Here is a 27,906-nt window from a genome sequence, read left to right as displayed (position 1 = left end):
CACTCCTTCATCACACACCTGCTCACAAACTACTGTAGACTACTCCTCCATCACACACCTGGTCACAAACTACTGTAGACTACTCCTTCATCACACACCTGCTCACAAACTACTGTAGACTACTCCTTCATCACACACCTGCTCACAAACTACTGTAGACTACTCCTTCATGACACACCTGGTCACAAACTACTGTAGACTACTCCTTCATCACACACCTGCTCACAAACTACTGTAGACTACTCCTTCATCACACACCTGGTCACAAACTACTGTAGACTACTCCTTCATCACACACCTGCTCACAAACTACTTTACATTACTTCATCACACACCTGCTCACAAACCACCATATACTAATCCATCACACACCTGGTCACAAACTACTGTAGACTACTCCTTCATCACACACCTGGTCACAAACTACTCTAGACTACTCCTTCATCACACACCTGGTCACAAACTACTCTAGACTACTCCTTCATCACACACCTGGTCACAAACTACTGTAGACTACTCCTTCATCACACACCTGGTCACAAACTACTGTAGACTACTCCTTCATCACACACCTGCTCACAAACTACTGTAGACTACTCCTTCATCACACACCTGCTCACAAACTACTGTAGACTACTCCTTCATCACACACCTGCTCACAAACTACTGTAGACTACTCCTTCATCACACACCTGCTCACAAACTACTGTAGACTACTCCTTCATCACACACCTGGTCACAAACTACTGTAGACTACTCCTTCATCACACACCTGCTCACAAACTACTGTAGACTACTCCTTCATCACACACCTGCTCACAAACTACTGTAGACTACTCCTTCATCACACACCTGCTCACAAACTACTGTAGACTACTCCTTCATCACACACCTGCTCACAAACTACTGTAGACTACTCCTTCATCACACACCTGCTCACAAACTACTGTAGACTACTCCTTCATCACACACCTGCTCACAAACTACTGTAGACTACTCCTTCATCACACACCTGCTCACAAACTACTGTAGACTACTCCTTCATCACACACCTGCTCACAAACTACTGTAGACCACTCCTTCATCACACACCTGCTCACAAACTACTGTAGACTACTCCTCCATCACACACCTGGTCACAAACTACTGTAGACTACTCCTTCATCACACACCTGCTCACAAACTACTGTAGACTACTCCTTCATCACACACCTGCTCACAAACTACTGTAGACTACTCCTTCATGACACACCTGGTCACAAACTACTGTAGACTACTCCTTCATCACACACCTGCTCACAAACTACTGTAGACTACTCCTTCATCACACACCTGGTCACAAACTACTGTAGACTACTCCTTCATCACACACCTGCTCACAAACTACTTTACATTACTTCATCACACACCTGCTCACAAACCACCATATACTAATCCATCACACACCTGGTCACAAACTACTGTAGACTACTCCTTCATCACACACCTGGTCACAAACTACTCTAGACTACTCCTTCATCACACACCTGGTCACAAACTACTCTAGACTACTCCTTCATCACACACCTGGTCACAAACTACTGTAGACTACTCCTTCATCACACACCTGGTCACAAACTACTGTAGACTACTCCTTCATCACACACCTGGTCACAAACTACTGTAGACTACTCCTTCATCACACACCTGGTCACAAACTACTGTAGACTACTCCTTCATCACACACCTGGTCACAAACTACTGTAGACTACTCCTTCATCACACACCTGGTCACAAACTACTGTAGACTACTCCTTCATCACACACCTGCTCACAAACTACTGTAGACTACTCCTTCATCACACACCTGGTCACAAACTACTGTAGACTACTCCTTCATCACACACCTGCTCACAAATTACTGTAGACTACTCCTTCATCACACACCTGCTCACAAACTACTGTAGACTACTTCTTCATCACACACCTGGTCACAAACTACTGTAGACTACTCCATCACACACCTGCTCACAAACTACTGTAGACTACTCCTTCATCACACACCTGCTCACAAACTACTGTAGACTACTCCTTCATCACACACCTGCTCACAAACTACTGTAGACTACTCCTTCATCACACACCTGCTCACAAACTACTGTAGACTACTCCTTCATCACACACCTGCTCACAAACTACTGTAGACTACTCCTTCATCACACACCTGCTCACAAACTACTGTAGACTACTCCTTCATCACACACCTGCTCACAAACTACTGTAGACTACTCCTTCATCACACACCTGCTCACAAACTACTGTAGACTACTCCTTCATCACACACCTGCTCACAAACTACTGTAGACTACTCCTTCATCACACACCTGCTCACAAACTACTGTAGACTACTCCTTCATCACACACCTGCTCACAAACTACTGTAGACTACTCCTTCATCACACACCTGCTCACAAACTACTGTAGACTACTCCTTCATCACACACCTGCTCACAAACTACTGTAGACTACTCCTTCATCACACACCTGCTCACAAACTACTGTAGACTACTCCTTCATCACACACCTGCTCACAAACTACTGTAGACTACTCCTCCATCACACACCTGGTCACAAACTACTGTAGACTACTCCTTCATCACACACCTGCTCACAAACTACTGTAGACTACTCCTTCATCACACACCTGCTCACAAACTACTGTAGACTACTCCTTCATGACACACCTGGTCACAAACTACTGTAGACTACTCCTTCATCACACACCTGCTCACAAACTACTGTAGACTACTCCTTCATCACACACCTGGTCACAAACTACTGTAGACTACTCCTTCATCACACACCTGCTCACAAACTACTTTACATTACTTCATCACACACCTGCTCACAAACCACCATATACTAATCCATCACACACCTGGTCACAAACTACTGTAGACTACTCCTTCATCACACACCTGGTCACAAACTACTCTAGACTACTCCTTCATCACACACCTGGTCACAAACTACTGTAGACTACTCCTTCATCACACACCTGGTCACAAACTACTGTAGACTACTCCTTCATCACACACCTGGTCACAAACTACTGTAGACTACTCCTTCATCACACACCTGGTCACAAACTACTGTAGACTACTCCTTCATCACACACCTGGTCACAAACTACTGTAGACTACTCCTTCATCACACACCTGGTCACAAACTACTGTAGACTACTCCTTCATCACACACCTGGTCACAAACTACTGTAGACTACTCCTTCATCACACACCTGCTCACAAACTACTGTAGACTACTCCTTCATCACACACCTGGTCACAAACTACTGTAGACTACTCCTTCATCACACACCTGCTCACAAATTACTGTAGACTACTCCTTCATCACACACCTGCTCACAAACTACTGTAGACTACTTCTTCATCACACACCTGGTCACAAACTACTGTAGACTACTCCATCACACACCTGCTCACAAACTACTGTAGACTACTCCTTCATCACACACCTGCTCACAAACTACTGTAGACTACTCCTTCATCACACACCTGGTCACAAACTACTGTAGACTACTCCTTCATCACACACCTGGTCACAAACTACTGTAGACTACTCCTTCATCACACACCTGGTCACAAACTACTGTAGACTACTCCTTCATCACACACCTGGTCACAAACTACTGTAGACTACTCCTTCATCACACACCTGCTCACAAACTACTGTAGACTACTCCTTCATCACACACCTGGTCACAAACTACTGTAGACTACTCCTTCATCACACACCTGCTCACAAACTACTGTAGACTACTCCTCCATCACACACCTGCTCACAAACTACTGTAGACTACTCCTTCATCACACACCTGGTCACAAACTACTGTAGACTACTCTTTCATCACACACCTGCTCACAAACTACTATAGACTACTCCTTCATCACACACCTGCTCACAAACTACTGTAGACTACTCCTTCATCACACACCTGGTCACAAACTACTGTAGACTACTCCTTCATCACACACCTGGTCACAAACTACTGTAGACTACTCCTTCATCACACACCTGCTCACAAATTACTGTAGACTACTCCTTCATCACACACCTGCTCACAAACTACTGTAGACTACTCCTTCATCACACACCTGGTCACAAACTACTGTAGACTACTCCTTCCTCACACACCTGGTCACAAACTACTGTAGACTACTCCTTCATCACACACCTGGTCACAAACTACTGTAGACTACTCCTTCATCACACACCTGGTCACAAACTACTGTAGACTACTCCTTCATCACACACCTGCTCACAAACTACTGTAGACTACTCCTTCATGACACACCTGGTCACAAACTACTGTAGACTACTCCTTCATCACACACCTGCTCACAAACTACTGTAGACTACTCCTTCATCACACACCTGCTCACAAACTACTGTAGACTACTCCTTCATCACACACCTGCTCACAAACTACTTTACATTACTTCATCACACACCTGCTCACAAACCACCATATACTAATCCATCACACACCTGGTCACAAACTACTGTAGACTACTCCTTCATCACACACCTGGTCACAAACTACTCTAGACTACTCCTTCGTCACACACCTGGTCACAAACTACTGTAAACTACTCCTTCATCACACACCTGGTCACAAACTACTGTAGACTACTCCTTCATCACACACCTGGTCACAAACTACTGTAGACTACTCCTTCATCACACACCTGGTCACAAACTACTGTAGACTACTCCTTCATCACACACCTGCTCACAAACTACTGTAGACTACTCCTTCATCACACACCTGGTCACAAACTACTGTAGACTACTCCTTCATCACACACCTGCTCACAAACTACTGTAGACTACTCCTTCATCACACACCTGCTCACAAATTACTGTAAACTACTCCTTCATCACACACCTGCTCACAAACTACTGTAGACTACTCCTTCATCACACACCTGGTCACAAACTACTGTAGACTACTCCTTCATCACACACCTGGTCACAAACTACTGTAGACTACTCCTTCATCACACACCTGGTCACAAACTACTGTAGACTACTCCTTCATCACACACCTGGTCACAAACTACTGTAGACTACTCCTTCATCACACACCTGGTCACAAACTACTGTAGACTACTCCTTCATCACACACCTGCTCACAAACTACTGTAGACTACTCCTTCATCACACACCTGGTCACAAACTACTGTAGACTACTCCTTCATCACACACCTGCTCACAAACTACTGTAGACTACTCCTCCATCACACACCTGCTCACAAACTACTGTAGACTACTCCTTCATCACACACCTGGTCACAAACTACTGTAGACTACTCTTTCATCACACACCTGCTCACAAACTACTATAGACTACTCCTTCATCACACACCTGCTCACAAACTACTGTAGACTACTCCTTCATCACACACCTGGTCACAAACTACTGTAGACTACTCCTTCATCACACACCTGGTCACAAACTACTGTAGACTACTCCTTCATCACACACCTGCTCACAAATTACTGTAGACTACTCCTTCATCACACACCTGCTCACAAATTACTGTAGACTACTCCTTCATCACACACCTGGTCACAAACTACTGTAGACTACTCCTTCATCACACACCTGCTCACAAACTACTGTAGACTACTCCTTCATCACACACCTGGTCACAAACTACTGTAGACTACTCCTTCATCACACACCTGCTCACAAACTACTGTAGACTACTCCTTCATGACACACCTGGTCACAAACTACTGTAGACTACTCCTTCATCACACACCTGCTCACAAACTACTGTAGACTACTCCTTCATCACACACCTGGTCACAAACTACTGTAGACTACTCCTTCATCACACACCTGCTCACAAACTACTGTAGACTACTCCTTCCTCACACACCTGGTCACAAACTACTGTAGACTACTCCTTCATCACACACCTGGTCACAAACTACTGTAGACTACTCCTTCATCACACACCTGGTCACAAACTACTGTAGACTACTCCTTCATCACACACCTGCTCACAAACTACTGTAGACTACTCCTTCATGACACACCTGGTCACAAACTACTGTAGACTACTCCTTCATCACACACCTGCTCACAAACTACTGTAGACTACTCCTTCATCACACACCTGCTCACAAACTACTGTAGACTACTCCTTCATCACACACCTGCTCACAAACTACTTTACATTACTTCATCACACACCTGCTCACAAACCACCATATACTAATCCATCACACACCTGGTCACAAACTACTGTAGACTACTCCTTCATCACACACCTGGTCACAAACTACTCTAGACTACTCCTTCATCACACACCTGGTCACAAACTACTGTAAACTACTCCTTCATCACACACCTGGTCACAAACTACTGTAGACTACTCCTTCATCACACACCTGGTCACAAACTACTGTAGACTACTCCTTCATCACACACCTGGTCACAAACTACTGTAGACTACTCCTTCATCACACACCTGCTCACAAACTACTGTAGACTACTCCTTCATCACACACCTGGTCACAAACTACTGTAGACTACTCCTTCATCACACACCTGCTCACAAACTACTGTAGACTACTCCTTCATCACACACCTGCTCACAAATTACTGTAAACTACTCCTTCATCACACACCTGCTCACAAACTACTGTAGACTACTCCTTCATCACACACCTGGTCACAAACTACTGTAGACTACTCCTTCATCACACACCTGGTCACAAACTACTGTAGACTACTCCTTCATCACACACCTGGTCACAAACTACTGTAGACTACTCCTTCATCACACACCTGGTCACAAACTACTGTAGACTACTCCTTCATCACACACCTGGTCACAAACTACTGTAGACTACTCCTTCATCACACACCTGCTCACAAACTACTGTAGACTACTCCTTCATCACACACCTGGTCACAAACTACTGTAGACTACTCCTTCATCACACACCTGCTCACAAACTACTGTAGACTACTCCTCCATCACACACCTGCTCACAAACTACTGTAGACTACTCCTTCATCACACACCTGGTCACAAACTACTGTAGACTACTCTTTCATCACACACCTGCTCACAAACTACTATAGACTACTCCTTCATCACACACCTGCTCACAAACTACTGTAGACTACTCCTTCATCACACACCTGGTCACAAACTACTGTAGACTACTCCTTCATCACACACCTGGTCACAAACTACTGTAGACTACTCCTTCATCACACACCTGCTCACAAATTACTGTAGACTACTCCTTCATCACACACCTGCTCACAAATTACTGTAGACTACTCCTTCATCACACACCTGGTCACAAACTACTGTAGACTACTCCTTCATCACACACCTGCTCACAAACTACTGTAGACTACTCCTTCATCACACACCTGGTCACAAACTACTGTAGACTACTCCTTCATCACACACCTGCTCACAAACTACTGTAGACTACTCCTTCATGACACACCTGGTCACAAACTACTGTAGACTACTCCTTCATCACACACCTGCTCACAAACTACTGTAGACTACTCCTTCATCACACACCTGGTCACAAACTACTGTAGACTACTCCTTCATCACACACCTGCTCACAAACTACTTTACATTACTTCATCACACACCTGCTCACAAACCACCATATACTAATCCATCACACACCTGGTCACAAACTACTGTAGACTACTCCTTCATCACACACCTGGTCACAAACTACTCTAGACTACTCCTTCATCACACACCTGGTCACAAACTACTGTAGACTACTCCTTCATCACACACCTGGTCACAAACTACTGTAGACTACTCCTTCATCACACACCTGGTCACAAACTACTGTAGACTACTCCTTCATCACACACCTGCTCACAAACTACTGTAGACTACTCCTTCATCACACACCTGCTCACAAACTACTGTAGACTACTCCTTCATCACACACCTGCTCACAAACTACTGTAGACTACTCCTTCATCACACACCTGGTCACAAACTACTGTAGACTACTCCTTCATCACACACCTGCTCACAAACTACTGTAGACTACTCCTTCATCACACACCTGCTCACAAACTACTGTAGACTACTCCTTCATCACACACCTGGTCACAAACTACTGTAGACTACTCCTTCATCACACACCTGGTCACAAACTACTGTAGACTACTCCTTCATCACACACCTGGTCACAAACTACTGTAGACTACTCCTTCATCACACAACTGGTCACAAACTACTGTAGACTACTCCTTCATCACACACCTGGTCACAAACTACTGTAGACTACTCCTTCATCACACACCTGGTCACAAACTACTGTAGACTACTCCATCATCACACACCTGCTCACAAACTACTGTAGACTACTCCTTCATCACACACCTGGTCACAAACTACTGTAGACTACTCCTTCATCACACACCTGGTCACAAACTACTGTAGACTACTCCTCCATCACACACCTGCTCACAAACTACTGTAGACTACTCCTTCATCACACACCTGGTCACAAACTACTGTAGACTACTCCTTCATCACACACCTGGTCACAAACTACTGTAGACTACTCCTTCATCACACACCTGCTCACAAACTACTATAGACTACTCCTTCATCACACACCTGCTCACAAACTACTGTAGACTACTCCTTCATCACACACCTGGTCACAAACTACTGTAGACTACTCCTTCATCACACACCTGGTCACAAACTACTGTAGACTACTCCTTCATCACACACCTGCTCACAAATTACTGTAGACTACTCCTTCATCACACACCTGCTCACAAACTACTGTAGACTACTCCTTCATCACACACCTGGTCACAAACTACTGTAGACTACTCCTTCCTCACACACCTGGTCACAAACTACTGTAGACTACTCCTTCATCACACACCTGGTCACAAACTACTGTAGACTACTCCTTCATCACACACCTGCTCACAAACTACTGTAGACTACTCCTTCATCACACACCTGCTCACAAATTACTGTAGACTACTCCTTCATCACACACCTGGTCACAAACTACTGTAGACTACTCCTTCATCACACACCTGGTCACAAACTACTGTAGACTACTCCTTCATCACACACCTGGTCACAAACTACTGTAGACTACTCCTTCATCACACACCTGGTCACAAACTACTGTAGACTACTCCTTCCTCACACACCTGGTCACAAACTACTGTAGACTACTCCTTCATCACACACCTGGTCACAAACTACTGTAGACTACTCCTTCATCACACACCTGGTCACAAACTACTGTAGACTACTCCTTCATCACACACCTGCTCACAAATTACTGTAGACTACTCCTTCATCACACACCTGCTCACAAACTACTGTAGACTACTCCTTCATCACACACCTGGTCACAAACTACCGTAGACTACTCCTTCCTCACACACCTGGTCACAAACTACCGTAGACTACTCCTTCATCACACACCTGGTCACAAACTACTGTAGACTACTCCTTCATCACACACCTGGTCACAAACTACTGTAGACTACTCCATCACACACCTGGTCACAAATTACTGTAGACTACTCCTTCATCACACACCTGGTCACAAACTACTGTAGACTACTCCTTCATCACACACCTGGTCACAAACTACTGTAGACTACTCCTTCCTCACACACCTGGTCACAAACTACTGTAGACTACTCCTTCATCACACACCTGGTCACAAACTACTGTAGACTACTCCTTCATCACACACCTGGTCACAAACTACTGTAGACTACTCCTTCATCACACACCTGCTCACAAATTACTGTAGACTACTCCTTCATCACACACCTGCTCACAAACTACTGTAGACTACTCCTTCCTCACACACCTGGTCACAAACTACCGTAGACTACTCCTTCATCACACACCTGGTCACAAACTACTGTAGACTACTCCTTCATCACACACCTGGTCACAAACTACTGTAGACTACTCCATCACACACCTGGTCACAAATTACTGTAGACTACTCCTTCATCACACACCTGGTCACAAACTACTGTAGACTACTCCTTCATCACACACCTGGTCACAAACTACTGTAGACTACTCCTTCATCACACACCTGGTCACAAACTACTGTAGACTACTCCTTCATCACACACCTGGTCACAAACTACTGTAGACTACTCCTTCATCACACACCTGCTCACAAACTACTGTAGACTACTCCTTCATCACACACCTGCTCACAAACTACTGTAGACTACTCCTTCATCACACACCTGCTCACAAATTACTGTAGACTACTCCTTCATCACACACCTGGTCACAAACTACTGTAGACAACTAGTCCATCACAGACCTGGTCACAAAGTAGCCTAGACTATCAGTCCATCACAGACCTGGTCACAAACTGTCCTAGACTAGTAGTCCATCACAGACGTGGTGACAAAGTAGCCAAGACTACTATAGTGATTGACAGACCTGGTCGCAGGGTGTCCTGGCAGGCTATTCCTTGGTAGCCGGCCTTGCAGATGCAGCTGCAGGAAGTAGCGGTCAGTACGGGCACACCGTTATTTCTGCAGGGGGCGCAGCGGCAGGAACTGAACTGCTGCTGGTATTCATCCAAGCCCCTCTGAAGGTTGGCCAGTCGCGCTCCTACGTGGTCAGAAGCTGTGCTGAAGCGCACTAGCTCGTGGAGGGGCATGGTCTGGCAACAAGAGGGGTCGTTAACGCTACAAAGATGGGTTTGTGGCATGGATTCAAAAAGACTTGAGGCCGTGGTTGCTGACCAAAGGTGCAGCAACTTACTATTGACAAAAGGCTCCAAATACTTTTTTTTTCATTAGAAATAAACATTTTCATATTGTCATACTGGGGTATTGTGTGTAGAAGTTTGAGGACCAATAGGAATGTGTTGTAATTTTGGAACAAAACTGTGACATAACGTGGAAAACTGAGGTGGTGTGAATACTTTCAGGCTCTCACCTCGTACTTGATGACTGCTGGGTTGTATTTAAGACTTGCCCCCCACTTGCGGTAAGTCTCGGGGTCCCTGATGGTCAACAAGCTGCTGCTGGTGTCTGTGTAGCCCCCCGTTACCATGGTGATGATGTCCTCAATCACGGCTGAACCTGTGTCGCTGTCTTACAGAGCAACAATACATTCTCTCTATATATATATATATACATATAGACTGTGTATATATATATATATATATATATACATATAGACTGTGTATATATATATATATATATATATACATATAGACTGTGTATATATAATTATTAATTAGGTCTGTCAAAGTTAACGTGTTAACACATGATTCATCACAAAAAATGATTGCGCTAATGAGATACAAATATTTGAACATTTCTTTGCAGGATCATTTCAAAGGTGCTAAATGCAGCGGCTGCAGAACAATTTCAGTGTTGGTAGATCAGGCTGCGAGTGCTAAATGACTACATTGACAACTGGTCCTGCCAGCATCAGGGGACATGGGATCATTAGCATAAAGTACATGCAGGAAGTACATCATCTTTGCTACTTCTGACTTCTCACACCTGTCTCCTGTTTCCATCAGGAGGCTTTAGTTCTTCATCCTATCTTGTCTTTTCTCCAACATCTTCATCATGTCTTCTGTTTCCATCAGGAGGCTTTAGTTCTTCATCCTATCTTGTCTTTTCTCCAACATCTTCATCATGTCTTCTGTTTCCATCAGGAGGCTTTAGTTCTTCATCCTATCTTGTCTTTTCTCCAACATCTTCATCATGTCTCCTGTTTCCATCAGGAGGCTTTAATTCTTCATCCTATCTTGTCTTTTCTCCAACATCTTCATCATGTCTCCTGTTTCCATCAGGAGGCTTTAGTTCTTCATCCTATCTTGTCTTTTCTCCAACATCTTCATCGAGTCTTCAGTTTCCATCAGGAGGCTTTAGTTCTTCATCCTATCTTGTCTTTTCTCCAACATCTTCATCATGTCTCCTGTTTCCATCAGGAGGCTTTAGTTCTTCATCCTATCTTGTCTTTTCTCCAACATCTTCATCATGTCTTCTGTTTCCATCAGGAGGCTTTAGTTCTTCATCCTATCTTGTCTTTTCTCCAACATCTTCATCGAGTCTTCTGTTTCCATCAGGAGGCTTTAATTCTTTCTGTTGCATCTTGTCTTTTCTCCAACATCTTCATCATGTCTTCAGTTTCCATCAGGAGGCTTTAATTCTTCATCCTATCTTGTCTTTTCTCCAACATCTTCATCATGTCTTCAGTTTCCATCAGGAGGCTTTAGTTCTTCATCCTATCTTGTCTTTTCTCCAACATCTTCATCATGTCTCCTGTTTCCATCAGGAGGCTTTAATTCTTTCTGTTGCATCTTGTCTCTTCTCCAACATCTTCATCATGTCTTCTGTTTCCATCAGGAGGCTTTAGTTCTTCATCCTATCTTGTCTTTTCTCCAACATCTTCATCATGTCTTCTGTTTCCATCAGGAGGCTTTAGTTCTTTCTGTTGCATCTTGTCTCTTCTCCAACATCTTTGTGATGCGTTCCTATTCATATACAAATGTTCTCGTAGTCAGACAATATATGAGATGATTTATGTCTGGACTGTCACCTTCAGAGGGGTCACCTGACCACTGTGAGGTGTTGGCCACGCCTCCAAGAACTGCTGATGGTGGTCAGGTGACACTTCTGAAGAAGACAGCGGAAACATGTCAGGTAAAAATTCCATCCAGTATGTGGGAAATATTGTCTGATTACAAGAACATTTGAAAATCTGTTAGTCTTGTCGTGTTTACTTAAAGTCTTCAACTCCTTGCCTTCCATCTCTGCGTCCTGGGGTCACGACAAGAAACAGCAGCCCTGTGCATTCCTGGCATAGCGTGTGCTGTCATGTTTGCACACGTGTCAAAAGACACAAAAACATGCAGATCATCTGTTGTGTCTTTAAAATGTAGCTAATGTTAGCGTCGTCATAAGAGCAGTTTTTCTTTCTTTTTGTCAAGCTGCTGGACCTCCTCTGAAGTCCTGGACGGTGCCTCACCTTGATGTAGTGTTCCATGTTTCTTACACAAGTCTCCCCCCACAGAGAGGGATGCTGTGCCGTAGCCTTGGAGAGGGTAGTTCAGACCCAGGGAGGCGCCCAGGCAAGACCCGACCTGCTTCTCCTCCAGTTCTGCAGGGGGACACGCCCATGAAGACAAAGCCGCGTTGGACAGTTTGACAGCGACAAACCCTACTTGATTCTGCCATGGATGTTTTGTTGACCACCACCACGTACTCCAGGGTTCCTCCCATGACTCCCTGGGTGACGTAGTGAGTGCCGAAGGTGTCGAAGAAGCGCGAGTAGGCGCCAAAGTGGTACTGGTCTGGGAGCGCCATCAGAGACAGGTAGAAGTCCTCATGCAGCTCCAGCTTCTCACTTCTCATCTTGAAGTGAGCTGTTTCCACGCTGGACACCAGCCTGATGAAGCCCAAGTCCTGGACCAACAAGAATGACAACAATGTCTTTATTGTTATTATTTATGCACTTTTGTTCTGACATCTCGTTAGCAGGAAGTCCATCATGGAGTCCAGTCAGTGTGTCTCCAACTCCACCACCATCATGGAACCACCAGACTTGGAGAATGTTCTTTGTGTAGAAGAAAAAGCCAACAAACAACAGACGTGACACACAACTGGAATCTTTTCAACTTCCTGGCTTTCAGAAACACAAACAAAGTGAAGAAAGTAGACTTCTTTCCTTTTGAAAATGATGGAATCTCGCTGTAAATGTTAATATTCCAAAGCCCACACCTGCCTCAGATGACATCTGTTCTTTGGTCTGGAGTTCAAAGGGACTGTTGCAGCAGGTGGATTGACATGAATCACAGCAGAGAAAGACAGGAGAGGATCATCAAACATCTTCGAGAAGCAAAGTTGCAGAAGATTAGAGAAGAAAGTTCTCATCCTCTCCCGTGCTAAGTGGCTAAAGAAGAACTCAGTCCTCTTGTGTGGGTTCTGGCCAGCCTGTGAGCAGTGGACACCATCTCAGTGTCATCAAGAAGCTGGTGGGAAGGCAGGAAAACCGCTCAAGAAGATCATGGACTATCAGGACCATCATAGAGACCAGACAGAAGAAACAATGTCTACAAGCAGAATGCTCTCTACTTCCTCTCCAGACCAGACCTAGTAATCATCTTCAGACAAAGGACAGGACTCTCAAGGCTCGGACACCACATTGGAGTCTCTGCAATGCGGTATTGGCCCAATGACGGACTGTACTATACTTGGGACAAAGTCTTCGAACCCTTGGACCTCTGCCTTTGAAAGAGTCTCCCAAGTTCCTGTCCAGCGAGAGACCAAGAAGTCTGAAGTTTGGACCACGTACCAGCAATATAGGAGGGTTGTCAAAGGCAGGAACACTGCTAGACCGAGGACAACTTCACAGCTTCAAGACATAACAACCTGAAGCCATACGTCTTGAAAACATGCAGAGAAAAACAAATGGAAAAAAAATTGGAGTGAGCGTTCTTGACTGAACTGGAAGAAAGTTCCCATCTAAATCCACAAAGCCATCATGGACATCTAAACAAGGTTCCATTGGGCGAAAGTTGTGGACTTTGAAGGACTGGATCAAGTCAGACTCAGTAATGAAAGTCAACATTTTGGATTAGGCAAGGTGATGATGTTTGGTGTTCCACTGAGGTTTATGAAGACGACTGCCTGAAGAAAGTCTTTGAGGGTGTGAGCTGATATCAGACATTAGTTCACCTTGACTTTTACACACCTTTCTAACTCTAATAATGGATTACATCCATGGATTATATCTTGTTTTTGACTGAATAATAAATATAATAATGCATTATATTGGTGGATTATGTGTTGTTTTTGACTGAATAATAAATATAATAATGCATTATATTGATGGATTATGTGTTGTTTTTGACTGAATAATAAATATAATAATGCATTATATTGATGGATTATGTGTTGTTTTTGACTGAATAATAAATATAATAATGCATTATATTGGTGGATTATGTGTTGTTTTTGACTGAATAATAATAATAGTGGATTGTATGTTGTTTTTGAGTGAATAATAACAATAATAATGGAGTAAATTGAGTATACCTGGCTTTTATGTTGTGTTAAGTTCCTTAAAAAGTGTGACTCTTTACTCCCCCCGACTCCCACTTCCACATAATAGATGCCGACGGTGCCGGCCCGGTGGGAGGAGCTTATAGTCCTCCTGGCGCTGAGCAGGTCCAGCGCGTCACTGTAATATTCCTTGGAGCCTTCGGACGTCGCCTCCGCCTGCCAAGGGAAAACTCTGCTTCAGCAACTCAGGACTTCCTTGAAGGTGACACACCTCAATCCCAGTACCACAAATTGGTAAGTGTGGTAGTTGTAAGGCTGGCGGTAGTTCTTCTCATCTTCGTTGTAGTGCAGATTTTCACAGAAGGCGTCGTAGGTGAACTTCCTCCAGTCACCGTTGTAGACGTAGTCACATTTCCCTCCAAAGTACTTGGGGTCCAGCACCTGGTCCACAAATTCCCCAGTTAAGGCATTATAGCTGAAAAGACAGACAGGTAAAAGTGTGCTTTATAAAGGTGTGTCGTCATGCATTTTTATCATCACTAGTGATTTAGGGCTATATAAGTAAACATTGATTGATTGATTGATCAAGGCCACAACAAACAGGTAAAAGTGTGCTTTTTAAAGGTGTGTCATTATGCATTTTTATCATCAAGGCCACAACAAACAGGTAAAAGTGTGCTTTTTAAAGGTGTGTCATTATGCATTTTTTGCAAAACTACAACATTTTTAATACAAAGTAGTGTATAGTTATATCTGTCAGTAGACACGGTATGGAGGATGGAAGACGCTGTCAAAGTGGAGGCACATAAATAGGAGTGCGACAAAAAAGGGCAGATGGTCTTATAACCAGGTGCGCCCTATGGTCTGCTGTCCTTCACCTGCTGCCACTGCCAGTTGTGTTTGTGAGATGCAACATTTGCTGGTGGAGGTTCTAACCAGCGAGCTCTGCCTTGCAGGAAATGTCTGCTCCTGCTCTCCTGGTGTGGACTCCTCAAGTTTGGCATTTTGAGGGAGAAGAAGTTGTCAGAGCTCGGAGAGCCGCGGACAGACATGTTTGTTGACAGTTCAGAGGTCTCTGGTTGAGACCTGGTGTGGTCTGCACGTTCCCTGCGGGCAGGTGTGTGCCATCTGCCATGAAGCAGCTGACAGGTGAGTGGATCATCTCAGCTGGAAGGAGTTATCTAATCACCTGTCTCTGTATTAGGAGCACAGGTGACCTTGACAGGGCGGAGACCGAGGAAGACACGAGAAGGACAATCGGCTGAAAAGTCGAATGCATGCACGGACGGAGATTAAGCATCGAATGCAAGTACGGTTTGAACACACCGAATCAATATTTGAGTGTAACAGAAAAGACATTAGAACATTGTAAACACTGCCTGGAGTGTGCTGCCATTCCTGTGGTTAGAGAACCCAAGCAAGAGTCTTGCTATACCTGGGTTCCCTCGCCTGATTAGAGAACCCAAGCAAGAGTCTTGCTACACCGGGGTTCCCTCGCCTGATTAGAGAACCCAAGCAAGAGTCTTGCTACACCGGGGTTCCCTCGCCTGATTAGAGAACCCAAGCAAGAGTCTTGCTACACCAGGGTTCCCTCGCCTGATTAGAGAACCCAAGCAAGAGTCTTGCTACACCTGGGTTCCCTCGCCTGATTAGAGAACCCAAGCAAGAGTCTTGCTACACCTGGGTTCCCTCGCCTGATTAGAGAACCCAAGCAAGAGTCTTGCTACACCTGGATTCCCTCGCCTGATTAGAGAACCCAAGCAAGAGTCTTGCTACACCGGGGTTCCCTCGCCTGATTAGAGAACCCAAGCAAGAGTCTTGCTACACCGGGGTTCCCTCGCCTGATTAGAGAACCCAAGCAAGACTCTTGCTACACCTGGGTTCCCTCGCCTGATTAGAGAACCCAAGCAAGAGTCTTGCTACACCTGGGTTCCCTCGCCTGATTAGAGAACCCAAGCAAGAGTCTTGCTACACCTGGGTTCCCTCGCCTGATTAGAGAACCCAAGCAAGAGTCTTGCTACACCTGGGTTCCCTCGCCTGATTAGAGAACCCAAGCAAGAGTCTTGCTACACCTGGGTTCCCTCGCCTGATTAGAGAACCCAAGCAAGAGTCTTGCTACACCGGGGTTAATCTCGCCTGATTAGAGAACCCAAGCAAGAGTCTTGCTACACCGGGGTTAATCTCGCCTTGGCAGCTACAGAAAGATCTTTACCCCTGAGTTCCACGCTCGGCGCCAGGAACGCTGAAGAGTGTGGAACACTTGTCCTTCCTCAGATTGAGGACTTCACAATCGTCTTCGTCGGAAAGATCATCGCAGTCTGCTTCTCCGTTGCAGCGAAGAGACGGGCTGATGCAGCGTCCTACACCGTGGAAGTCATGCTGGTTAGCAGAGGAGAACGTCTCCAGTGTTGCCATGGCAACGCAACACCAAATACTGAACTGGCCTGTCTCCTTGCAGGTGACGCTCCGGCCGCAGTAGTCGGGCATCAAACACGGGGCACTTGTCGCCGGACACGCCAAGGTCTCCCACAGGCTCTCAAAGCACGCCGTCCCACCAAACTGAGACGCTTGCTCCAGCTTTCGGAAACGCAACTGAAGAAAAAAAAATCATGTTTTTTATCCAGGGCTTCTTAACCTTTTAACCTCCAACCTTTGCAGTGAAATATTAACAAGGACTTTGTCATCTAGATTGTCATCCTACTCACTAAATGACTTTGCAGTGAAATATTAACAACAACTTTGTCATCTAGATTGTAATCATACTCACTAAATGACTTTGCAGTGAAATACTAACAACAACTTTGTCATCTAGATTGTCATCCTACTCACTAAATGACTTTGCAGTGAAATACTAACAAGGACTTTGTCATCTAGATTGTAATCATACTCACTAAATGACTTTGCAGTGAAATATTAACAAGGACTTTGTCATCCTACTCACTAAATGACTTTGCAGTGAAATACTAACAACAACTTTGTCATCTAGATTGTAATCCTACTCACTAAATGACTTAGCAGTGAAATATTAACAAGGACTTTGTCATCCTACTCACTAAATGACTTTGCAGTGAAATATTAACAACAACTTTGTCATCCTACTCACTAAATGACCCTGACCCCCTTAGTGTCTGCAACCTTGGCAAAATGAGATCAATCACACACAAGATTATTTATTGAACACCTCATGCTCATTAAAGCAAAAAGTAAGAACCAAATAAACTGCAAGAAAAAGGACTCAAATAAATGAACAATAAATATGTTCATAAATATCCCAATCATTTAAATAAAAGTGCAAATACAGTTTCAGCACCCACCTCTCCAAAGTGTTCAGGACAAGCCAAGACCATCAGGGGGAGGTTGGCTGTTCCAACAGGACTATGACCCCAAACACACCTCAGAAGTGCTCAAAGAATGGCTAACTCAGGCTAGAATGAAACTTTTAGAATGGCCTGACTTAAAGGTGTGGACAATGCTGAAGAAACAAGTCCATGTCAGGAAAGCAACACATTTAGCTGAAGTGCAGCAATGTTGTGGTGAAAAATGTGCACAGAAGCTTGTGGATGGCTAGCAAAAGCACCTTATTGCAGGTAAACTTGCCAAGGTCACATAATATGAACATTGCTGTACGTATACTTTTGATGGCTCACATTTTCAGGAGAGACTTAATAAATTCATAAAAGAAGCAAACTTCGTGGATGTTTTCTGTGAGCAACAAGTATGTGCTCCAATCACTACATCACAGGTAAATAAGTATGTGCTCCAATCACTACATCACAGGTAAATAAGTATGTGCTCCAATCACTACATCACAGGTAAATAAGTATGTGCTCCAATCACTACATCACAGGTAAATAAGTATGTGCTCCAATCACTACATCACAGGTAAATAAGTATGTGCTCCAATCACTACATCACAGGTAAATAAGTATGTGCTCCAATCACTACATCACAGGTAAATAAGTATGTGCTCCAATCACTACATCACAGGTAAATAAGTATGTGCTCCAATCACTACATCACAGGTAAATAAGTATGTGCTCCAATCACTACATCACAGGTAAATAAGTATGTGCTCCAATCACTACATCACAGGTAAATAAGTATGTGCTCCAATCACTACATCACAGGTAAATAAGTATGTGCTGCCATCACTACATCACAGGTAAATAAGTATGTGCTCCAATCACTACATCACAGGTAAATAAGTATGTGCTGCCATCACTACATCACAGGTAAATAAGTATGTGCTCCAATCACTACATCACAGGTAAATAAGTATGTGCTCCAATCACTACATCACAGGTAAATAAGTATGTGCTCCAATCACTACATCACAGGTAAATAAGTATGTGCTCCAATCACTACATCACAGGTAAATAAGTATGTGCTCCAATCACTACATCACAGGTAAATAAGTATGTGCTCCAATCACTACATCACAGGTAAATAAGTATGTGCTCCAATCACTACATCACAGGTAAATAAGTATGTGCTCCAATCACTACATCACAGGTAAATAAGTATGTGCTCCAATCACTACATCACAGGTAAATAAGTATGTGCTCCAATCACTACATCACAGGTAAATAAGTATGTGCTGCCATCACTACATCACAGGTAAATAAGTATGTGCTCCAATCACTACATCACAGGTAAATAAGTATGTGCTCCAATCACTACATCACAGGTAAATAAGTATGTGCTCCAATCACTACATCACAGGTAAATAAGTATGTGCTCCAATCACTACATCACAGGTAAATAAGTATGTGCTCCAATCACTACATCACAGGTAAATAAGTATGTGCTCCAATCACTACATCACAGGTAAATAAGTATGTCCTCCAATCACTACATCACAGGTAAATAAGTATGTGCTCCAATCACTACATCACAGGTAAATAAGTATGTGCTCCAATCACTACATCACAGGTAAATAAGTATGTGCTCCAATCACTACATCACAGGTAAATAAGTATGTCCTCCAATCACTACATCACAGGTAAATAAGTATGTGCTCCAATCACTACATCACAGGTAAATAAGTATGTGCTCCAATCACTACATCACAGGTAAATAAGTATGTGCTCCAATCACTACATCACAGGTAAATAAGTATGTGCTCCAATCACTACATCACAGGTAAATAAGTATGTCCTCCAATCACTACATCACAGGTAAATAAGTATGTGCTCCAATCACTACATCACAGGTAAATAAGTATGTGCTCCAATCACTACATCACAGGTAAATAAGTATGTGCTCCAATCACTACATCACAGGTAAATAAGTATGTGCTCCAATCACTACATCACAGGTAAATAAGTATGTGCTCCAATCACTAAATCACAGGTAAATAAGTATGTCCTCCAATCACTACATCACAGGTAAATAAGTATGTGCTCCAATCACTACATCACAGGTAAATAAGTATGTCCTCCAATCACTACATCACAGGTAAATAAGTATGTGCTCCAATCACTACATCACAGGTAAATAAGTATGTGCTCCAATCACTACATCACAGGTAAATAAGTATGTGCTCCAATCACTACATCACAGGTAAATAAGTATGTGCTCCAATCACTACATCACAGGTAAACAAGTATGTGCTCCAATCACTACATCACAGGTAAATAAGTATGTGCTCCAATCACTACATCACAGGTAAATAAGTATGTGCTCCAATCACTACATCACAGGTAAATAAGTATGTGCTCCAATCACTACATCACAGGTAAATAAGTATGTGCTCCAATCACTACATCACAGGTAAATAAGTATGTGCTCCAATCACTACATCACAGGTAAATAAGTATGTGCTCCAATCACTACATCACAGGTAAATAAGTATGTGCTCCAATCACTACATCACAGGTAAATAAGTATGTGCTCCAATCACTACATCACAACAACAAGTATGTGCTCCAATCACTACATCACAGGTAAATAAGTATGTGCTGCCATCACTACATCACAGGTAAATAAGTATGTGCTCCAATCACTACATCACAACAACAAGTATGTGCTCCAATCACTACATCACAGGTAAATAAGTATGTGCTGCCATCACTACATCACAGGTAAATAAGTATGTGCTCCAATCACTACATCACAGGTAAATAAGTATGTGCTGCCATCACTACATCACAGGTAAATAAGTATGTGCTCCAATCACTACATCACAGGTAAATAAGTATGTGCTCCAATCACTACATCACAGGTAAATAAGTATGTGCTCCAATCACTACATCACAGGTAAATAAGTATGTGCTCCAATCACTACATCACAGGTAAATAAGTATGTGCTCCAATCACTACATCACAGGTAAATAAGTATGTGCTCCAATCACTACATCACAGGTAAATAAGTATGTGCTCCAATCACTACATCACAGGTAAATAAGTATGTGCTCCAATCACTACATCACAGGTAAATAAGTATGTGCTCCAATCACTACATCACAGGTAAATAAGTATGTGCTCCAATCACTACATCACAGGTAAATAAGTATGTGCTGCCATCACTACATCACAGGTAAATAAGTATGTGCTCCAATCACTACATCACAGGTAAATAAGTATGTGCTCCAATCACTACATCACAGGTAAATAAGTATGTGCTCCAATCACTACATCACAGGTAAATAAGTATGTGCTCCAATCACTACATCACAGGTAAATAAGTATGTGCTCCAATCACTACATCACAGGTAAATAAGTATGTGCTCCAATCACTACATCACAGGTAAATAAGTATGTCCTCCAATCACTACATCACAGGTAAATAAGTATGTGCTCCAATCACTACATCACAGGTAAATAAGTATGTGCTCCAATCACTACATCACAGGTAAATAAGTATGTGCTCCAATCACTACATCACAGGTAAATAAGTATGTCCTCCAATCACTACATCACAGGTAAATAAGTATGTGCTCCAATCACTACATCACAGGTAAATAAGTATGTGCTCCAATCACTACATCACAGGTAAATAAGTATGTGCTCCAATCACTACATCACAGGTAAATAAGTATGTGCTCCAATCACTACATCACAGGTAAATAAGTATGTCCTCCAATCACTACATCACAGGTAAATAAGTATGTGCTCCAATCACTACATCACAGGTAAATAAGTATGTGCTCCAATCACTACATCACAGGTAAATAAGTATGTGCTCCAATCACTACATCACAGGTAAATAAGTATGTGCTCCAATCACTACATCACAGGTAAATAAGTATGTGCTCCAATCACTAAATCACAGGTAAATAAGTATGTCCTCCAATCACTACATCACAGGTAAATAAGTATGTGCTCCAATCACTACATCACAGGTAAATAAGTATGTCCTCCAATCACTACATCACAGGTAAATAAGTATGTGCTCCAATCACTACATCACAGGTAAATAAGTATGTGCTCCAATCACTACATCACAGGTAAATAAGTATGTGCTCCAATCACTACATCACAGGTAAATAAGTATGTGCTCCAATCACTACATCACAGGTAAATAAGTATGTGCTCCAATCACTACATCACAGGTAAATAAGTATGTGCTCCAATCACTACATCACAGGTAAACAAGTATGTGCTCCAATCACTACATCACAGGTAAACAAGTATGTGCTCCAATCACTACATCACAGGTAAATAAGTATGTGCTGCCATCACTACATCACAGGTAAATAAGTATGTGCTCCAATCACTACATCACAGGTAAATAAGTATGTGCTCCAATCACTACATCACAGGTAAATAGGTATGTGCTCCAATCACTACATCACAGGTAAATAAGTATGTGCTCCAATCACTACATCACAGGTAAATAAGTATGTGCTCCAATCACTACATCACAGGTAAATAAGTATGTGCTCCAATCACTACATCACAGGTAAATAAGTATGTGCTCCAATCACTACATCACAGGTAAATAAGTATGTCCTCCAATCACTACATCACAGGTAAATAAGTATGTGCTCCAATCACTACATCACAGGTATATAAGTATGTGCTCCAATCACTACATCACAGGTAAACAAGTATGTGCTCCAATCACTACATCACAGGTAAACAAGTATGTGCTCCAATCACTACATCACAGGTAAATAAGTATGTGCTCCAATCACTACATCACAGGTAAATAAGTATGTGCTCCAATCACTACATCACAGGTAAATAAGTATGTGCTCCAATCACTACATCACAGGTAAATAAGTATGTGCTCCAATCACTACATCACAGGTAAATAAGTATGTGCTCCAATCACTACATCACAGGTAAATAAGTATGTGCTCCAATCACTACATCACAGGTAAATAAGTATGTGCTCCAATCACTACATCACAGGTAAATAAGTATGTGCTCCAATCACTACATCACAGGTAAATAAGTATGTCCTCCAATCACTACATCACAGGTAAATAAGTATGTGCTCCAATCACTACATCACAGGTAAATAAGTATGTGCTCCAATCACTACATCACAGGTAAATAAGTATGTGCTCCAATCACTACATCACAGGTAAATAAGTATGTCCTCCAATCACTACATCACAGGTAAATAAGTATGTGCTCCAATCACTACATCACAGGTAAATAAGTATGTGCTCCAATCACTACATCACAGGTAAATAAGTATGTGCTCCAATCACTACATCACAGGTAAATAAGTATGTGCTCCAATCACTACATCACAGGTAAATAAGTATGTCCTCCAATCACTACATCACAGGTAAATAAGTATGTGCTCCAATCACTACATCACAGGTAAATAAGTATGTGCTCCAATCACTACATCACAGGTAAATAAGTATGTGCTCCAATCACTACATCACAGGTAAATAAGTATGTGCTCCAATCACTACATCACAGGTAAATAAGTATGTCCTCCAATCACTACATCACAGGTAAATAAGTATGTGCTCCAATCACTACATCACAGGTAAATAAGTATGTCCTCCAATCACTACATCACAGGTAAATAAGTATGTGCTCCAATCACTACATCACAGGTAAATAAGTATGTGCTCCAATCACTACATCACAGGTAAATAAGTATGTGCTCCAATCACTACATCACAGGTAAATAAGTATGTGCTCCAATCACTACATCACAGGTAAATAAGTATGTGCTCCAATCACTACATCACAGGTAAATAAGTATGTGCTCCAATCACTACATCACAGGTAAATAAGTATGTGCTCCAATCACTACATCACAGGTAAATAAGTATGTGCTCCAATCACTACATCACAGGTAAACAAGTATGTGCTCCAATCACTACATCACAGGTAAACAAGTATGTGCTCCAATCACTACATCACAGGTAAATAAGTATGTGCTCCAATCACTACATCACAGGTAAATAAGTATGTGCTCCAATCACTACATCACAGGTAAATAAGTATGTGCTCCAATCACTACATCACAGGTAAATAAGTATGTGCTCCAATCACTACATCACAGGTAAATAAGTATGTGCTGCCATCACTACATCACAGGTAAATAAGTATGTGCTCCAATCACTACATCACAGGTAAATAAGTATGTGCTCCAATCACTACATCACAGGTAAATAAGTATGTGCTCCAATCACTACATCACAAACAAATTACAAATGATTGGAAAGTCAAGACAGACATGACATCATCTTCTTTACACTTTTTGACCACCACTGTATGTCACTTTCTACAGGTGTACCTACACTTTTGACCACCACTGTATGTCACTTTCTACAGGTGTACCTACACTTTTGACCACCACTGTATGTCCCTTTCTACAGGTGTACCTACACTTTTGACCACCACTGTATGTCACTTTCTACAGGTGTACCTACACTTTTGACCACCACTGTATGTCACTTTCTACAGGTGTACCTACACTTTTGACCACCACTGTATGTCACTTTCTACAGGTGTACCTACACTTTTGACCACCACTGTATGTCACTTTCTACAGGTGTACCTACACTTTTGACCACCACTGTATGTCACTTTCTACAGGTGTACCTACACTTTTGACCACCACTGTATGTCACTTTCTACAGGTGTACCTACACTTTTGACCACCACTGTATGTCACTTTCTACAGGTGTACCTACACTTTTGACCACCACTGTATGTCACTTTCTACACCTGTACCTACACTTTTGACCACCACTGTATGTCACTTTCTACAGGTGTACCTACACTTTTGACCACCACTGTATGTCACTTTCTACAGGTGTACCTACACTTTTGACCACCACTGTATGTCACTTTCTACAGGTGTACCTACACTTTTGACCACCACTGTATGTCACTTTCTACAGGTGTACCTACACTTTTGACCACCACTGTATGTCACTTTCTACAGGTGTACCTACACTTTTGACCACCACTGTATGTCACTTTCTACACCTGTACCTACACTTTTGACCACCACTGTATGTCACTTTCTACAGGTGTACCTACACTTTTGACCACCACTGTATGTCACTTTCTACAGGTGTACCTACACTTTTGACCACCACTGTATGTCACTTTCTACAGGTGTACCTACACTTTTGACCACCACTGTATGTCACTTTCTACATTGTGTCACTTTTTAAAATCATACAGCAACAACAATATTATTATGAGAAAAGCAGTCTATCCAAAGATTCTAAATGTTCAATCCCACAGAAGATATTATTGCTGCCTTAGGACTCGCTGTCCATACTGTATCTGTATGGACAATAATGTACTGTATCTATGATGGACAATAATGTACTGTATCTGTATGGACAATAATGTACAGTATCTATGATGGACAATAATGTACTGTATCTATGATGGACAATAATGTACTGTATCTATGATGGACAATAATGTACTGTATCTATGATGGACAATAATGTACTGTATCTATGATGGACAATAATGTACTGTATCTGTGATGGACAATAATGTACTGTATCTATGATGGACAATAATGTACTGTATCTGTGATGGACAATAATGTACTGTATGTATGATGGACAATAATGTACTGTATCTGTGATGGACAATAATGTACTGTATCTATGATGGACAATAATGTACTGTATCTATGATGGACAATAATGTACTGTATTTATGATGGACAATAATGTACTGTATCTATGATGGACAATAATGTACTGTATCTGTGATGGACAATAATGTACTGTATTTATGATGGACAATAATGTACTGTATCTATGATGGACAATAATGTACTGTATCTATGATGGACAATAATGTACTGTATTTATGATGGACAATAATGTACAGTATGTATGATGGACAATAATGTACAGTATGTATGATGGACAATAATGTACAGTATGTATGATGGACAATAATGTACTGTATCTATGATGGACAATAATGTACTGTATTTATGATGGACAATAATGTACTGTATTTATGATGGACAATAATGTACTGTATTTATGATGGACAATAATGTACTGTATCTATGATGGACAATAATGTACTGTATTTATGATGGACAATAATGTACTGTATCTATGATGGACAATAATGTACAGTATGTATGATGGACAATAATGTACTGTATTTATGATGGACAATAATGTACTGTATCTGTGATGGACAATAATGTACTGTATCTATGATGGACAATAATGTACTGTATCTATGATGGACAATAATGTACTGTATCTATGATGGACAATAATGTACTGTATGTATGATGGACAATAATGTACTGTATTTATGATGGACAATAATGTACAGTATGTATGATGGACAATAATGTACTGTATCTATGATGGACAATAATGTACTGTATCTATGATGGACAATAATGTACAGTATGTATGATGGACAATAATGTACTGTATGTATGATGGACAATAATGTACAGTATGTATGATGGACAATAATGTACTGTATTTATGATGGACAATAATGTACAGTATGTATGATGGACAATAATGTACAGTATGTATGATGGACAATAATGTACTGTATGTATGATGGACAATAATGTACAGTATGTATGATGGACAATAATGTACAGTATGTATGATGGACAATAATGTACAGTATGTATGATGGACAATAATGTACAGTATGTATGATGGACAATAATGTACAGTATGTATGATGGACAATAATGTACAGTATGTATGATGGACAATAATGTACAGTATGTAAACCCTGCTGTGATGGACAATACTGAACATGTATTCCATCTAAAGTCTTACCTTGTGGTCAGTGCAAGAGTCACATGGCGTCCATGGAGTCCAGCTCTCCAGTCTGCAGTTGATAGGTTTGAGTCCATTGACAGCTCGAAGTCTCCTGGCCGAGGTCCTGCTGGTCCTGAAGAAGATGTTGTCATTCTAAGGATGTGCAACATGTCTGACATTTCAATATTTGCTGCACCTGTTGAGTGCTGGCGCCCCAAAGCTCCTGTGAGTGTTTCCATTGGTGCTGAGAAGCTGCAGTGTGGACCAGGACAGGAGCAGAAGAACCACCAGGCTGTCCATGCTGGACAACAATGACATCATCACCGAGAGTCCTCAGCTCTGCCAATCAATCTGTCAATCATTGATGAAGAGTAAACAAAGGCCCAGCCGGCCGGGAAAGTTGCTTGTTTCAGAAGAACTGTTGACATGTTTTAGGAACACAGAGTTCAAAGCCACTTAGGACTTTAGATTGTTGTGCTGTTGGACTGGACTATCACACTATTATGTTAGATCCACTATGGACTGGACTCTCACTATTATGTTGGATCCACTATGGACTGGACTCTCACTATTATGTTA

The 27,906-nt window shown here is 42.2% G+C and overlaps 1 protein-coding gene across 1 annotated transcript in view; it reads right to left on the bottom strand.

The window, feature by feature from the left end:
* The window catches only part of LOC133552032 (complement component C8 alpha chain-like), a 28,637-nt gene extending 972 nt beyond the window's left edge, over positions 1 to 27,665 (bottom strand). The window contains exons 1-9 of the mRNA XM_061899309.1: positions 27,524 to 27,665; positions 27,346 to 27,460; positions 17,334 to 17,713; positions 15,407 to 15,596; positions 15,155 to 15,337; positions 13,282 to 13,522; positions 13,086 to 13,217; positions 11,037 to 11,194; positions 10,533 to 10,758 (exon numbers count right to left, since the gene is read on the bottom strand). Of these exons, the coding sequence (XP_061755293.1) occupies positions 10,533 to 10,758; positions 11,037 to 11,194; positions 13,086 to 13,217; positions 13,282 to 13,522; positions 15,155 to 15,337; positions 15,407 to 15,596; positions 17,334 to 17,713; positions 27,346 to 27,460; positions 27,524 to 27,648 (1,750 nt within the window). The 5' untranslated portion in view covers positions 27,649 to 27,665. The remainder of the gene's footprint in view (positions 1 to 10,532; positions 10,759 to 11,036; positions 11,195 to 13,085; positions 13,218 to 13,281; positions 13,523 to 15,154; positions 15,338 to 15,406; positions 15,597 to 17,333; positions 17,714 to 27,345; positions 27,461 to 27,523) is intronic.
* Between the last annotated feature and the right edge of the window lie 241 nt (positions 27,666 to 27,906).

This window comes from Nerophis ophidion, linkage group LG04 (assembly GCF_033978795.1).
Source record: "Nerophis ophidion isolate RoL-2023_Sa linkage group LG04, RoL_Noph_v1.0, whole genome shotgun sequence".
Taxonomy (NCBI): Eukaryota; Metazoa; Chordata; class Actinopteri; order Syngnathiformes; family Syngnathidae; genus Nerophis; species Nerophis ophidion.
The sequence above is the reverse complement of the archived record's forward strand: the minus strand, read 5'-3'. Positions and strand labels throughout refer to the sequence as shown.